The following is a 17,703-nucleotide window of genomic DNA, read 5'->3' as shown; positions in this document are numbered from 1 at the left end:
CAGTAGACTGCTAAGGTATATCGTAATTTCTAAATAAAATTCATTGGACTGAGTCTACTCATGTAGAAAGTATATTAACTTTGGAGTCAGACAAACTGTTGCCATAGTTTATTAAACTTTCTGAAACTCAGTTTTCTAGTTGTAGTGGGAATCTGAATCCTGACTTTCAGTGCAGAAGGAAATATTTAAAGCACATACACAGCATTTCTTCCACATTCTGGACAGTGTGTTGGCACAGAAAACTACTTCGTATTTGGACTAAAATGACTCTGGCAATGTTGTACTATTTTTAAGATAAGCTGACCTTCATATCACATTATTCCATTTCACATCGACTGCTGCAAATGGGTCATTATCAAATTATTCAGATCAAGTGCCCAGGAAGTCAAGTGACCGAGAGAAATTTGGCACATTCAGGATTTGAATCTATGTTTTCTATCATTAGATCTTCCCTTTCACTAGTCGATTAGGAATCATGAGAATGCTACTCAGCAAAACCTACCTCCACACTTAATTTCTTGAAACCTTAATTTCTTCATTTATATAACAGGATTATACTAACTGATCTTCCCAGCTCTTTCCAGTTTTTACACACATTGAAAGGCAGTAAACTGTAATTGTTAAAGGCATGAATGGACTCTTAGCTTCAAATCTTGCCTTTGCCACTTGTCGGCACTGTAGATTTGAGCAAGTTACCCAGTTCCTTTAAGTGTTATTTCACTCATCATTATGAATTCCTTTGTAGTGTTTATTTAGGAGCATCATTGTGAGGAATAAGTGAATTAAATCATGCAAAGAACTTAGCGTGAGATCTGATATAGAGTAAATATTAGACAAACGTAATTTATCATCCTAAAATTGTAACACCAATTTCAGTGATTTCATGGGAGCCACTTCAACCCTGTAAGGCGCAGTGTATTTTCTTCAACAATTAAATGTAAGCTTTGTTATCTTGGCTTCTTTGTGTGACAGACTTGTTTCCAAAGACAGTTACTATTGAACTTGGTACCAAGACATCTAGCAGCAGTGTTTACTGTCCAACAATACATGTATATGTGTCAGTGTAGAGCAACCTTCTCCTCGTAATCCAGTTGACCTAATGAATCTCTTTTTCTTAAGTTTCTGGAACTAATTAGTATCTGTGTCAGTGTAATTGTAGAGGCTAATGACTCTAATTTAGACATTTGCTCACGCATCCAAAAATATAGCAAAGTATTTTCCAAAGAATCACTTAAATGCTTGCATTCCAAACATATGGTATACAATGAAAATCATTTTAGCTGAAAGAACTATTAAGAATATTTATCTTACTACGTGTTATTTATAAACAAACCCAAATGACTAAAATGTATTTTAAAAATGAAAATGCACATTACCATTATTAAAATATATCATATTCATATTAAACCTCGATGACAAGTAATTTCAGTTATTGGATTTAGATACACAGATGAGTAACACAAGGAACCAGAGTGAAAAGAATAGATTTTGGTCAATTGTAGGAAAAGATAAAATAAAAAGTTGCATTTGTATATTGTGAGTTTTTAGAATATATCAGAGAAAACATTCATGGCCAAGTTATTATTAAATAAATAACACCGTGATGATTGCTATTTTAAATGCAAAGTTTCTGTGCTTCCATTTCTGCTTTGTAAGAACTGTTACATTTGTCAATTCATTTTAAGAGCTTTTAACGCATGTATACAAACAGCTAAGCAACGAATACAACAGTGCAAAAAACATGCTTTCATTCCATGTTTTTTTTTCCTTCTGTATTCACTCTTTCTTTTCTGCTAGGTGGCATGCATGCAGTGGTTTCATGGAGACCATACAATGCTTGAGATGATTGAGAAAAAGCGTTGCTTATGCAAGGAAATAAAGGCTAGACAGAAAACGGAAAAGGGCCTTTGCAAACAGGATAGCATGCCTATCCTACCCAGCTGGAAGAACAACGCAGGTGCAAAGAAATGCAGCCCTCCGCCCTATTCTAAACAGCAGACAGTATTCTGGGATACTGCCATATGAGTGTGTGCAGGACCCGGGACTCCGCATCACTTAAGACGAAGAGGGAGGTCGACTGGGTCACGTGGTATTTCATTGTTGCTTATCTTCTCCTTGGGAGCGCAGTGCTGCGGGGAGTCGTGCCTACCTGTGGCAAATCCAAGATGAAATGTGTATGTTCTTGAAATCAAGGCACACTTAATTTATCCCAGATTATTTTGAAATCAGAAGATATTAAATTGTAAATATTTTACTAGTTTATGGTTGACATCTGAATTAAGACACACTATACGTACATAAATTGCAGAAATATCGAGTTTACTATATGATATAATTTTGGTATTATCTGGTTTGTTATCTCTTTTGTATGTAATTCCTTGATGCCTTTTATTATTAATTTTTGCATCTAAAACCCTTTTCTTTTTTCTCCTCCCTACATATGGCTTCTGTGTAAGAGCTCACACTTATCAATCATATTCACCCACATAATATATGATCTGGTGCTAGTAATGTAGAAGTTGAATGTCATATTCATCAAGAACATCTGCTGCTTTTTAAGTTTTTAAGATTTGTGACAAGAAGCAAGTGCAAATATGATGTTAATCTGGGTGTCCAGGTTACATTGATGCCAACATTTTTGCTACATTGGTTTCATAAAATTTCCTCTCCAGTATCTTCTTGATTATATTAAGCAATGCTTAGTCAGATTTCAGAGGAAGTTGTTAGGACATTTGCTTTGGAAATGACTTTAGGGACCCGTGTTCTTGCATCACTGATCTGATGGGAGGAGACCAGGGTTCACTGTAACAATGGAAGGAACAAGAAACCAGAAACTTAAGGACGTGACTACATCTGAGAGGTTGAGGCCAAAGGCAATGAGGTTACAGCAGTCAGTTATCAAAGCATTTCACATGCATGATGGTTTTCCCTAGAAAAAGAAACATTCAACTAGACCAACTTACCTATTTTAGTATCTATATGCCAGTTTTCCCCAAAATTTAAGTCCATGAATGGAAAAGTATTTCTTGTTATTTTTTTCAAAGTAATTATCACGTTTTTGGGTCATAATCTGTGTATAACCCTCATTCCAATTCTTACCGATCATGACTCCATGACCAAAGAATTATGAACACTTCTTTTTTTTAAAATATTTTTTCAAGGAAGAAACAGGAAATACAGGGGTAGACGATAAGGTGGATTCAATTTTATGTGGTGATGCAATTTAAGTTTAAAATAATTCTATATATCTTTTAAAAATAACTTGTTAGTTGAATATAAATATTGCCACAGATAAATAAAAAGGAAACTATTACATATATTTTATATATTTAAATTACTATTTATGCTTCCTAAAATTAACAGTATGTGATTCTTTGTTAACAATCAATTTAGTATTATATTTCTGAGAGGAATCTAAGTGTACGTCTGAAGTTATTGTTACAGTAGTTTTCCTTGTGAGGGTATTGACAGCAATAGTACTGTGCTGCTCAATAAAACCAAATATGACAGGAATTAGGGGATTTTTGTAATCTATATTGATAAAAACCTAGCAATGCTTTATCAGTAATAGTTCCTTTCAAGAGCCTTTGAAATGTTCAAAACATAATTTTGTAATGTTTTATAATTAATGTATATTTTGATGTCCAGCTAAAATTCTGAAAGAATAAGAAAAATGGTAAGTGGGAGCATGTGTATGTTGTATTTGTGTGTGTGTGTGTGTGTGTGTGTGTGTGTGTGTGTGTGTGTGTACTCAGTGGGAGAATTGTATACACAAAAAGCTTACTGAAGTTTTAGGTTTGCTTGCATCCATAAGGTGGTGAAAAGAACAGAATCACAAAATCGCAGAAGGATCTTAAAACATTTAAATGAATCCTGCCACTACATTTCACCAACTAGAGTTTATATTTCAAGCTCAACAACCAATGCAATGCAAATCTAAGAATGATTAAAAATGTGTTAAGATAAAAATCATAATTGAAGTGAAATGTGTTATGACTCAAAATGTTATTTTGATTTAAATTATTATGACTTTATAGATTCAAGACAATCAAACACAAGTTATTAATTCTCAGCATCCTTATGATCTTGGTACATAAATCTTTAGGGTGAAAGTGGTAATGCTAATCTCTCCCTTCAATTCATATTTAGGTAACATCTTTCTGCAGGGAGACCCAAGTGTATTTCTTAGCTGCTGGTCTTGCCTATAACTCTCTGAATTAGGCAGGATATATATTTCTAATGCTACCCACTTGTCCAGAAGGAGACAGAGGTACTACACTGATTCAGTCTTTCTCATTTGTTCTGTCAAACTCATACCCCTTGTTCAAATACATTATTTTCTGAGGAGGTAACAACATGTTTGACAATGTGACCTTAGGCAAACATTTCCACGCACTTCTCCAAATCTCCCCCAACATGGGAAGAAATTGAAATACTTGGAAAAGTGGTTCACTTAAATTTGACTCAAAAGCACTTATTTTGTGCCTATACAATGTTTAATTGTCCACTGTGGCAATAGCCATTCTATAATCAATTTCCTCTTTATATAGTGTTTCTCTATGTAAAGGAAAAGAGATGATTTCTCTAGAGAGAAAAATAAATGGACTCTCTGGCAGTAATAAATTAGGACACTTCCGTGTATTAATGTGGTCAGAGGATAACCTCAGTCAGTATACTATGCCATGATAAAGCTCGTATTTCTAGCAGTGCCAAAGAACAAATCATAACATGGCATGATTATCAGAGTGAAAAAACTCGTACTTATGAAAAATGGTCTTTTCACAGCAGATTTTATAGAAACAAAATTTTATTGGCTGTCAGCAAAAGGCTTTTATATGTGAGATATTTCTGTGAAAGGAAGAAACAAATTTCTTTAGAGATGATGGAAAGAAAAAATGAAATACTTTCAATCACAGAAGCCAGCATCATCTGAGTAATCCTTTATACAAACTGACTGTAGTCCTTTATACAAACTCTGCGAACCTTTCCCTGTGTTTATGTCAGTGAAGCAAATAAGAGTAAAGTGAATGTTAATTTTCACTCATAGAAACTAATTGGGAAAGTACAACAAAACTTTACGAATTTAAAATGTGCACAGCAGTTCTAAGGGGTAGACATCTTCAAATACACAACAGTCTTCTGGATATGAGTGAATACAACTTTAATTTCAAGACTAGTGGCATTACTTCAAAATGATGACTGACTTTCTTTGCTTCTGAAAAACAAATAAACTTTATTCCTGCCATGGCTTGGCATCAGTATGTCTTGTCTAAGTGCAGACCTTAGGGCGATGACTTGAGCAAGTTTAGTGATAACCTAATATGGTTCTCACTGACAAAATAAAACATGAAGACAAGACACATAACCATGCAATTTTTCTGTTACCTACATGTTAATCAAGCCAGCTTCCTAAAGGAGAGCTTGTAAAGTAACTATAATTACATGTGAAATTCAAAATTTAATCGGTAATTCTGAGAAGACAATTAATTCACACTTGCATAGGAATACATGTATGACAAGCCTGTAATTCATTACTCTTTGTGTCCTAAACTTAAGTGAAAATAAAAGACAAAAGATATATATGGTATTTAAGACTATCTTACTAAACCTTCCCTACATGGAGGAGTAGATGGCTAATTGAAGAATGTGGACCATTTGTTAACTACCTATTTTTCTATGAGAAGTTTGTTATTGAGCAACTTAGGTATCAGTCATTGAAAATAAAGTTTCTGAAGCACTTGGAATTAAACACTGGAAAATACATGGTCCTTGTATTTAAGGAGCTGACTTATGCAATCATTAAGATTTTCAAAATAAAGCCAATTGTTTTTAAGAAGATATACAATTTTATGTTTGACAACTCTTATGTGTTTATATATGATACTCTCATTTTTTCTGATCAAGTGTACAGTCAAGATACTAAAGCATACTGAATTTAGTGTTCAAGTATGAACTATGTTTATGCGTAAGCCTCTATATGTACACACACGTATGTACTGCTGTCTATGTAAATCAGTAAAGTGGTAACACATTTTGCCATGTTAGACTTGATCTTTATGACTTGGGTATTTGATGGTTTAAAACCCTTTGATATTTGGGTCAATTATATTGTAACAAAATGTGTATGATCTGGAAAAAACATCTAATTGTATTTATTTTAAATATTATGACATTTAAAATTAAAGGAAAACCATTTTTAAAGAAATTGACAGACTCATCTCAACCAAGCGTATGTGAAAACCTTTGAAATGTTTAGTTGTTCCCAAATATAACTGGGCTTGCCCACCCTAAAAACATCTACATTTACACATGTATACACCCACATACAAATTACACACCTGTATATAATATATATGAAAGTGTTTAGTATGCACTTCTTTTGTTTGGAACTCTTTAACTTAACATTTAGAGTGTAGCAATTTGTGTAAAGTGCACTGTGATTATAAAAAAACAAAGCACAGTAAAGTCACAGGTCTTGTTATCTTGCACTAAAAACGTGTTTACGTACTTAGCAATTGTATGTTTACTTTCTTGCTCTTTTCAAACAGTTGAAACAAATAGCTATAAAATGATATAAAATATGTTTTTTAGTGGCTAATGGCACTACATTTTTAAAAGACAGGGTTTTTAAAGAAAACCATTTAACATCCATTCCAATATAACATGTTTACCATATCTAAAAATCTGAATGTCATATTACATTTTCATTACTCATTAGAAATGTCAGGTATGTGCCTGAAAAATTGTGCAAACAAGCATTAGATAGCAGATTTCTCTACTCTTGTGTTATTAGCCATTTCTATACACATGTTATAAACACTGATGTTTCAATGTCTCTTAATTTTTGTACTTGATTTTTTAAGGTAACATGTAATTATAAATGTACTTTGATACTATTGAAGTAACCAGATGTTGTTTGAAAACCAATTGATTTCTTTAGTGTACTGACAATATTTTACAATACTTTTGTGCTTATTTATTTGTGCTCCCGTGTAATTATAATAAATGCAATAGTTTAAATTAGGTGACTGTTGTACTCTTTATTTATTCACCAATAAGCAAGAGTAATAAGAATTCTTTTAAGGAAAAGTCCACTTTTTATTTTCTCGGTTTCTAAGTTTGCCTGTGAGGTCACAACAATGTGAAGATGAAAACTACACACATCATCTGGATCAGAAATAATGAGCCCCTGATTGTCTATAGTCACTGTTTATCTTCCGCTTCAAGATGATCCACTAAAGGAACCCTGACATTTCTCCTCCTTCTACATAATAAGGGAATAAATGGGTTTAATGGTGTTAGGATAACATAAACAAAATGACAAACATCTAAAACACATAGGTAAATTCTGGGCTCAAACTTACAAAATATCTGTAAGAATGCAGGATTCTCTAGTGGTTTCTGATGTCTTCTTCATCAACACTTACATTTTCTCCCCTGTCTCCAATCTGAGTGCAATTAATTACAGCTTCCTATTTCTTTATTATTTTCTTGTTTATTTCTTACATGAAACCCAACTTATTGCCCCTGGGTTACTCGAATGCCTCAGTAGCATTCTACCAGTAAGCCACTCTACCTCTGGAAGAACAAGAAATAACCAGCTGACCCCACCACAATTTCCTTCTCAATTTCCTTCCCTCTGCCCAGGATAAGAGGTGTCATTATATTTTAACTTGCTACTCTCACCCATTCTTCTAACCCCCATTAAATATGCTTCCCTTGATGTTTCCTCTAATAGTTTTTCCTGGGTTTCCCCTAATCAAATTCTAATTAAATTATATTATTACTAAGATACAGTATCTCCTGCTGTGATTTGTATTTCAAAGGATTCTGACTGATGTACCTGAGTAAATGTCAGGTGATGTGATAGTCCAGGTGACTAGGGCAGAAACTAGATAAAACTTTGCATAATATTCCTTCAAATTACGTCCTCTAGAGCATGGAAACACCATGTGGGTAATTATTAAAAATACTCAACTCTAGAATGCATCTTGCGGTAGTAAAAAAGCATCAGTACTTTTGGAAACTCTACAGGTCATTCCAATATAGGGCCAAATTTAAGAATTAGAGCAGTACTGCTCAAAATTTAGTGCACAGGTTTATCACCTGGAGATAAAGTCAGCATAGAGCTCCTGATCTATTAAACCTCTAGCAGGATCCTGGGAGATGCTAATGCTGCTGGTCTGCCCACCACCTTCTGAACATTAATCTCCAGGTAACCTGCACCTCTGCTTATATTTAGGCAGCTTTGGGGAGCTCCGTTCTAGAGCACTGCTACTTACGGTACTTCACAGGTAGACAGCGCAACTTTATCCTGGGAACTGTTGAAACGTGAAACCTGGAGCTTCCTCCCAGAAGAATGTTGTGAGACGATGGCCACAAGTCTGTTTCTGCAGACTCTCCAGATGATTTTTCCGCCCAGGAGCCTGAGATACACTCCCATGGCAAACATATCCCTCATTCATGGCAGCAGAATCCATTCATCTGGGGAGATGCTCATGAGACACCGATCCTCCCCCAGTTGGAAGTGTGATGCATCTCCAAACACATTCGCCCATGCTTTCACCCCAGTGTTATGTTTGAGTCTCCCTTACAATGTCTTCTGCCATGTAATAGTTGTTGGGAGATTTGTCCTTTATATCATATGTTAAGTTCCATATGTTCATTTCTAGGAAGAGGAACTAGGTTTGTTAGCTCTAAGTCTAATATGCCTTGAAATGCCATGTCAGTTCCTCTGAATGTGAAAGTACTATAAAATGTCCATTAACTTGATTTATATATTTATTTAGTTAATATTCACTGCAGTTTGCTCTGCACAAAACACAGCCCTAGGCAGTAGTATAGCAAGGTTAGTGTACTTGCAATTATCAATTTCTAGTTGATTTATCTTTTCCATTCAGATTATATCTTCTACTATCATCATCACTATCATCACATAAAATAAATATTATGTGATACAGTAGTGGTGCTTTGTAATTTATAGTCCAAGATCATTGTGTATACATGTATTATTTGAGAAGCTATATATCTGTCCCTATTTACCTAATTCATATCTTGTTACAAAAATAAATTAGAGCAGTCTGTATTATTATATCAAATTTAGTAGAATGACACTACTAGAAATATATGAAAGCCTTATCAATAATTAAAAATAAAATTATTGAATTAGATAAACCAACTAAGGATGCTTTTGATTCATAAACACAGTTATACAATATTACCCTAAATGCAGTAATGCCCTAAATAATTACTAATTACAATAATGCCCTAAATAATTATTAGTTGCAAGTTTTTACTTCTGTGTGATTATATCAATAATAATAATGACCAAAGTAACCTATTATGTATTCATACTAGAGCTTAAGTTTTTATATATATTTTATATATATTTTACTTGTTAATTCAGGTTTTTACTTGTTTATTTTACTTGTTTATTTCACTTATTTATTTTATTTTATTTTATTTATTTGTTAATTCAAGTTTGTGTTCATTTTACAAATAAAGAAACTAGGGTTAAGAAAATGCACCCAAATTTAGATCATACTAATTACAGTTTGTGGACATTCAAACTAGGCTTATTCATCTCTAAAAAAAATCAACAAAGATTCACACTTCAATTCATTTTTGCCAGTTTGTTACTCAGCATACAGGGAAACTAAAAGATATGTGCACCCTGTGAATCCCATGCAGCCTGAGTGAATCTGACTAACCCAGTTAGCCAGCATCACCCTCACACTCATCATTGAAACAGCAGTGTGTCTCCACCTCACAGATTGGATTTCATAGATACTGCAGTGCAATGCAGGGGACCTCAGGTGTGCAGAAATCTTTGCTCTTGATCACTTTTAATCAGTTAGTCTGACTGGTTTCTTGAAGAGCAAAGGATATTCCTAAGGTCAAACTGTAAATTAGCTTTTAAATTGCTTTTGTTGGTACATTTTTAAATATAATAATTATTGCTTTCTAAAGGATTTTTTTTGGGGGGGGGAATTCAACTACCCAAATTTTGTTAGCCTTTCTTCAGGAGATACGTGTGTTAATATCACACTTATAATGGAAAGAATGAGAGAGAGGGAAAAGGGAGAGAGAATAACATAATACTTGATTTTAAGTTAAAAACTGTCTTTGAACTGGACAATCGTTCCATTCTTCAGCAAATATTCTTCCTAATGTCCTTTGAAAAGTGCTACTCTTAGCACTACTATAGAAACTATCAACATTTTAAAAATATTTTAACAGTTAAGAAATATTTATCTTTTAAATAATGCGTTAAAAATTTGATTTTATTCCCTGAATAAATATTATCTTTTTTAATATTCCAGCCAGATTTATGTAGACTACTTGGGACATTATCATATAAAAGAGATGACAGTTCACACCTCTTAGATTCATCATGATGCATGCAAAGGCAAAAGTTCACAGCTCCCAGTTAATCCACCTGAATCGGCTTACAGATCACAAGGTGTCATGTTAGAGAGGTCCTCCCACGGGGCAGTCAAGGAGTGTCCAGGTGTAAAGAGCCTGCTCTGAGACTCAGGCATCCAGAGGGACCCTGACACAGGGGTTTTGTTCACCCACTTTCCTCATGTGCAGGCCTTTATGGCAGAGACTGACTTCTTGGCAAACACACACTTTTCTTCTGGCAATAGAAAAAATTTAAAGAATATGACACAGATAGATACATGTATATTCCAAGTTCCAAACAGTACCACTGGGTTACAGAAACCTATCAAGCAACAGTCTTGCTGTCTGTACAAGTCTCTAGTTTCTCACAGCCTTTAGTATTGGACATCAAAAATCTCAAATTCAAATGCTTTGTATGCATTCAGTATCAAAGTCCCTCTTTTCAAATATTGTAACAGGCAACAGAGAAGGAAAAGGTTGAAAAATATAGAAGACGAAGGTACAACGGTGATCTCCATCATAACCTTGGATGTGAGGTAGGGGGTTTGCTAGGGAAAGAAAACTTTAGGGAAAATTATAAAGCTAAAAATAAGATATGGTTATCTAGTTTTAAGAAAACTCAGATATTTCTTGGTGGAATCTTTGAAAGCAGTTTGTCTTGTTCTTAGTTGAATGTGTGGCCTTTCAAATTAGTGGAAGAATTCCACCAAAGCGGGAAGGGAGGCTTTGTTTAGAGCAGTTTAGAAAAGAACGCAGCAGATGAGAGCATAAAAATGAAAATACAGTACAGAGAAATCAGAAAATCGGGGGAAATGTATTGGTCATTGTAAATTCTGAGGACTTCTCATATGTTTCATTTGGCTTTGTAAACTGACTTTCACTGATTCTAAGTAGGTGAAATGGAACATAAATAGTGAACAGTCAGCTGTATCAAGTCCTGAGGGAATTAGTTCAATATTTGCAAGAAGCTAAAATCTTTGGCACGTAATGAATTTGATGAATTTAAAGAATTTGAGGAATCCGTGTATCCAAAGAAAATAATTTCTACAAAAGTAAAAAAGTCAAGAGGATAAAATCACAAAAAATAAAATTCAAATAACATGTACTACTTCAGTTCTCTGTTCTTCTTTCACCTCTTCAAAGTAACGACAGACAGACAGATATCATAAAACCAAACAAGAGCAACAAAAATAAAGGAATGTGGAGTTAAAATTCAGTTTAGCAAAAATTTCAAAGAAATGTGACTTAAATCTCTAGGAAGCTCTAAGGTCCACCAGCTATGTTGAGCATGTAATAGCCATCACTAAAGTGGTTCCGTGTCCTAGGTACACTCATGCTCTTTAGAATGTGGTTGCTGTAATATTTTCAAAAATTAAGCATAGATGGATACATATCTAATTAGATAACAAAGACTTGCACCTATGAAAATGATCAATTCATGCCCTCCCAGCTCTAAAATTGGGCTTTCGTTTCTTGCTGTATGAAAATAAAGCCGGACCCTTTGCATTCTTTTAACCTTTGTAGGGGGCTAGGATTACTCCACAGAGTGAAGGACACCCACGGCAGCGGCCTCTCTTCCTGCTGCTTTCTCCTCACTTCTCCTCCTGCAGGGCAGCTCCCAGCCCGGTGTCAGGAGGCCCTCTGGTACTGTGTACCTCCGTGGAATTCCCATGGAGTCCTAGAGGAGTCTGTCCTGGTGGCCTGGTTACTATGGACCAGATCGCGCTCTGGGACCAAACTCGAGCTCTGAAAAACTCCCTGCTGTTCAGTGAGATACAAGCACATGTTGCAAATGAGGCCGCAATCCCCACCTTAAGCATGCAATTCTGAATTTCTGCTTGTTTTTTCCTTGGATAACCTCCCTATATCATGGACTCTTCATTGTAGAGCAGATATTTCCCTGATAACTGTATAGCTCTTCACATCAAACTTTCCTTATTCAAATCCTGCATGTTTGTTGACTGATACAGCAATGTTTCATATTTCTTACAGGTTTTTTGGTTTTGCAAACACTTTCATGAATGATTATGTGGTTTCCCTACAACATAAACATGCATTTCATATCTTACAGTTCTCTTTTAACATTAATCAGCAGCAAAGCATTGAAACACATAATGAACTTTCTGAGGTTGCAGCCCCGAACTTTGGGAAGTACAAGAACAAGGTGCTGGCTGATTCAGTTCTGGCTGAGGGCGTCCTCTTGCCTCTGTCTGGTTCCTCGAAAGGGATCAGGAGGAAAGTGCCAGTGTTTCTTCTTCTAGGGATTATAATCTCATCATCAGACCTCCAACTTCATGTCATATTCTCTCTCAAAGATCCAAAGGTCCATCACCAAACACTATTACACTGGAGATTAGGGTTTCATCATGAATTTTAGGAGGACACAAATATGCAATCCGTAGCAACTGTTCTAATATGACCCAAAAGAGTAAGAGGCCTCCACAGGAATCCAGGCTAAAAGAATGAACTGCTAAAACAATAAATTGCTCAAAGAGCTAAATAGATATTATTATTCTATAAATACTAAAGTTGTTTTCTTTCACAATGCATTGTGAATTTTTATAGAAGAAAAAAATGAATAAATAGCAAATTCTAGTACAGCATGCACACTGGGGGAAAGAAGTTCTATGCTGATTCCATGAACTATATGGTTCATTCTTATGATGTGAGTGTGTATATCTCTCTATGTCTGGAAGTTATGTACAGGTGATGAAAGTTATTCATTCTCATCCTATCTTGGTCTCTTTTTTTCTATTACTATAGCAGAACACCACATAAGGGGTATTTTACTAAATGAAGGAATTTCTGTCTCACAGTTCTGGCATCTCAGAAGTCGAGCCAAGGGGTTAACATCTGGCAAGGTCCTTCTTCCTGCTTCATCTGATGCTGGAAGGAGCAGTGGCAGCTTTGGGGATACAGAGGACGATGGCTGAAGTTAGGTGCTTATTAAGACCTTGCTCCAACAATAGCTAACCTCCCCTTCCCGTACTGACATCAACGCCTTCATGAAAGCAGGTCTCTCATGACCTAATAAAATGCTCACATATTAATTTAAAAATAAATGACAATTTAATCATAATAGCAGTCAAATTCCAACAGAAGTCTTGGGGGGACATTCTCACAATGGCTTTCTTCTCCTGATTCCCACAAAAACATGTTCTTCCACATTCTAACTGTGTTCCTTCAATTTTAAGAGCTCCAAAGTTTTTACTCTCTGTGGAATCAAATCCAAAGTCTAAAATGCCATCTACATGCAGTATAAATAAGGCTTAAGGCAGGATTCATCCCGAGGCAAATTACCTGCAACTATGAACCTTTGAAATCAAAACAAGTTGCCTTTTTCCACAATATAATGGTGGGCACGCATAAGAGAAAGGTTCCCAGTGCAAAAAGGAAGAAATGGTCAAGAGAAAAGGGATGCGTGATCCCAAATAAGTAAAATCCTCAACAACAACAACAACAAAATTTTAAATCTTAAAGCTGAACCTAATCTCCTTTGATTCCAATTCCCACCCCCAGGATTTAGGGATCCCTTAACCCAGAGTCATGAGTTTGGGAAAAGGTATTCAAACCAAAGCTGGTACCTTATAGCAGTAATGGCAAACCTTTCAGAGCTTTCAGTGACACACATAGCCTCCTGTGGCATGTGTGCCATAAGGTTGCCACCATGGTCTTGTAGAGTTCGAGGCACAACCCTATATTCTAAAATATCAAGTAGCACAATGTCATTATGTAATGCATACAGTGAATTCTCCATTACATTGTTTCTTTCCAAGTTAGGGATGTCCAATAACTTCTTGGTGCTTTCTTTCATTTGCCTCCTTCCTTCCTTCTTCTTGAGGGAAGGAAGAATGATGTAGTGTTTAATCTGGGCCAAAACTGTTGGCTCAAATACCTTCTATGTCATTTAGAGGGCAGGCATTCTGATCTGCTACTGCATGAGACTTGGAGTACTTAGCAGCAGACATTTGTAACAGGCAAATTTAAGGACAAATTATAAAGTTTATCACAAATTTAATAGAGTAAATATTTTCTCCTTTAGAACTTTATTCACTATGTTTACAAGTTCCCTTTGACCTAGCTAGTCCTCTTCTGGGCATTTTCCCAGAAGAATTAAAAACATAATACCAAAGAGATATATGTGCACTGATGTTTATATCAGCACAACTTGTAATACCCAGATCTTGTAAATAAAAATTAAGTGTGCATCAATTGAAGAATGAATTGAAAAGATGTGGCATTTTTATGCAATGGAGTACTACTCAGCCCTAAAGAAGGATAATCAGACTTTTATAGGTGAATGAATGTAACTAGAGACCATACTCATAAGTGAAAAAAATAAGACTCACGTGTCTACCTAGTGTGAGAAGTTGAAATATATATATTTATAGCTAAGATAGCTATACTAACAATTTCCCTTAGTTCATTGAAAAGAAAGATTTGGACAAGTAAAGTTGGAAATCTTGCACTCCAAGTAACTAATTTAAAGATAACAAAATGCAATGTATTAAACATTGTTATCCTCTACTTATCTTGTTTTGAAATTTTGTGGGCTTTTTTCTCTTTAAAATAAAATTTCAAAAAAGAAACCTTATTTTTTCCAGAAAAAAATAGGCATATGTAGGCAGCAGCAGATTTTATATAATGTGTGGATTTAAGCATTCTCTTGGGAAAAAAAAACCTAGAAAAAAAGATCCAGTGGACTCCGCTGTGTGTGGGCAGCACCGGCCAGAGTGAGGCAGCACGTGTGTCCACCAGGCAGCTCCTGACCTCTTTGCTCCCCCCGCCCCCCGTCATATTCCTCAGTCCCATTACATTCTGTGGTGTTACCAGCTTGACTACGTCCCCTTCGTTTCTTACATTCTGGTAATTTTCTCTGAAGATGGAGTACATTTCGAAAAAGAATAAAGGCTAAATCAGTTGCAGAATCACCTTCATGGGACATGGTTTTTATAAAACCAATTGACCATTCATTCTCACAGGCAAATTAGCAATCTGTGTGCCAACAGTGTAATATGTCAGTTCTTTACAAGTTTTTATAGATTTGGCAGGCGCTGCTCAGGCTGCATGTGGGGTACAAGATATTTGTCAGGGTGAATAATGTGATGTGAAGGGGTAGATGCAGAATTTGGCTTAGCAGTGATGTGGGCCCAACAAGATTTGGATAACTCAGGAAGAAGAATTTGGTGAGCTTTGTTGCTAAGGTGAGTTCACAGAGGTGGAGGTAGCCAGGCCGTAGGCCTCCCAGCTCACTCTGCAGAAGGCTTTGGAGAAGATTCTGGGCTTGGACAGAAGGAGATGCCTGTACTTTCATTCCTCTGTGGCCAGGCTGAAATTTATCCAGAAAGAAGCATGGATAATATCTCAGTGACCCTACCACACAAGCCTCCATACTCTACAGAAGTCTTTGTCAGACTGGACCATTATGATTGTCTTAGAGAAATGGAAAAAAGACAGTTAATAATATTTATGGAATGGAGAAATGCTCAGGTATGTTGCATTACTAGAAGACCCCAAATCCCAGTGAATTTAAAACACAGGGTGATTTCTTGCTCACCTGTAAACCTCAAAGTCAACTGGGATCTTTGGCTTGTGTACTCACCCAGGATGCAGGTGGACACTGTGTCCCTAGCTGAAAAGGTGTGGTGATTTACAGCTACTTGGCTCTCAGTGCTTCTATCTGGAAGAGCCATCAGCCTTTCAAATTTCTTTCACAGGAACACTTCTAATCTGAACGGCCCTGCAAATTAAAGGTACCTCATGTCCCTCTAAGGGCGCTAGAGGCTAAGGAAGCACCACACTATGGAACATAGTGTTAGAGTATTCTGGCACAACAGAGAAGCAAAACGTACAAAACAAACAGGTATACTGAGTTGAGGACATGACTCATGGCGGCTGGGCTGTCTCCTTCACCCAGATACAAAGGAGGCAGAGAGACATATAACCTCTGATCGGAAGTGGTGCATGGGGCGGATATTGATGACATGTGAGGAACCGACTGGAATTCTCTGTGTGTGCAAACAGGAAGGGAAGTTGCAATTAGGGCTGAAGAAGAAGCAGGAAGTGGTAAGCATTTCTGCTTTGGCCTTCCTCCACATTAGACCACCGCCATAACTGTACAGTAATTTGTTCTAGGGCAAGGACCTTTCACATAGAAAACTCCAACTGGAAAGAATGAATATTTTCACATTTTCATTGGAAATCATCTAGTTAAACACCAGTGCTATTTTTTTTTTTTTGCCTTTTTCCTTTTTATCGGTACCAGGAATCGAACTCACGACTGCCTGCTTTCAAGGCAGGCGCTTATGCTGCTGAGTTAAATCCCCAGCCCCACTAGTGCTATTTTTAACGCTAGTCCATGTAGATGTACCTCTATATTCACCTAAGTGAATAAAAGGAGTTTCAAATGGGGAAATATTAGCTGTGGTACGTGGTGAGCTGAGAGTAGGGATCCCATAGGGTACTTCTTTTACATGATGCATCATAATATACAGCTTGAAATACAATTGTAGAAATGCACTGATACATTATTTACTTGATTCCTAAACATTTTTATAAAGAACTATCACAAATTCTTAAATCTTGTTTTTCTACTTTTTCAGTTAAGGAAAAAATTGTCAAGAAAAAATAAACATTTGCCACTTACAAATTGCATGCCCCAAGGAATGTTTCTGTGAATTTACTGTTCACTTTGTGTATGTACCGATTAAGTATTTATGTAGATATACTCTACATTGTATATGGAGCAAAAAATATTTGTGTAGACTGATGAAGATGCTGGTTCTGAGTCATTCCTGGGTGGAAAAGTCAGTATCTTTTAGTCTCTTCAGAAGCAGATGCATTTTATTAGATCCCTTCCTTGTGGCTTCCCAGGGTAGCTGGGCATGGTGGTGCACCCCTCTCCCAGTGCCCCGAGAGACTGAGGCAGCAGAATGGCAAGTTCGACCCTAGCCTGCCTGGGTTAGTAACTTAATGAGACACTGTCAAAAATAAAGAAAGAAAAAGAATAGGCTGGGGATGTAGTTTGGTGAGAAGGCCCTGGGTTCAATTCCCAGTACCGGAGAACAAAAAACAAAACCATCACAAAGCAAAGAAAGTTATTAAGTAAAAATTCTAGCTCCTTTCCTCAGTAGCAATCACTGCATGCATGCATACATCAGAGGTTTTTAACTTTCCTAAACACATTTGGCCTTTCTTAATTCTAACTCATTCAGAAAACTTCCTGTCACTGGTGGCAGGTGAGAGCCCCGTGCTAGTAGGATCTGTTATAATTAAAGCAGGTCTCCAAAATGTGACTCC

At 36.1% G+C, this 17,703-nt stretch overlaps 1 protein-coding gene across 4 annotated transcripts in view; it reads left to right on the top strand.

Annotated features, from left to right (window-relative positions):
- Positions 1 to 17,703, top strand: part of Nyap2 (neuronal tyrosine-phosphorylated phosphoinositide-3-kinase adaptor 2) — a 320,940-nt gene that overhangs the window by 262,065 nt on the left and 41,172 nt on the right. For 3 of the 4 annotated variants that reach the window (XM_063237235.1, XM_063237234.1, XM_063237237.1), the window contains one exon: positions 1,798 to 7,023. The exons of the other annotated variant lie outside the window; for it this stretch is intronic. In XM_063237235.1, the coding sequence (XP_063093305.1) occupies positions 1,798 to 2,025 (228 nt within the window). In that variant the 3' untranslated portion in view covers positions 2,026 to 7,023. Of the gene's footprint in view, positions 1 to 1,797; positions 7,024 to 17,703 lie in introns of those variants that run through there. 4 annotated transcript variants of the gene reach the window in all.

Source organism: Cavia porcellus, unplaced genomic scaffold (assembly GCF_034190915.1).
Source record: "Cavia porcellus strain 051 isolate PalLab524CR breed Dunkin Hartley unplaced genomic scaffold, mCavPor4.1 scaffold_26, whole genome shotgun sequence".
Classification (NCBI taxonomy): domain Eukaryota; kingdom Metazoa; phylum Chordata; class Mammalia; order Rodentia; family Caviidae; genus Cavia; species Cavia porcellus.
This window is presented reverse-complemented; position numbering and strand designations above follow the sequence as displayed.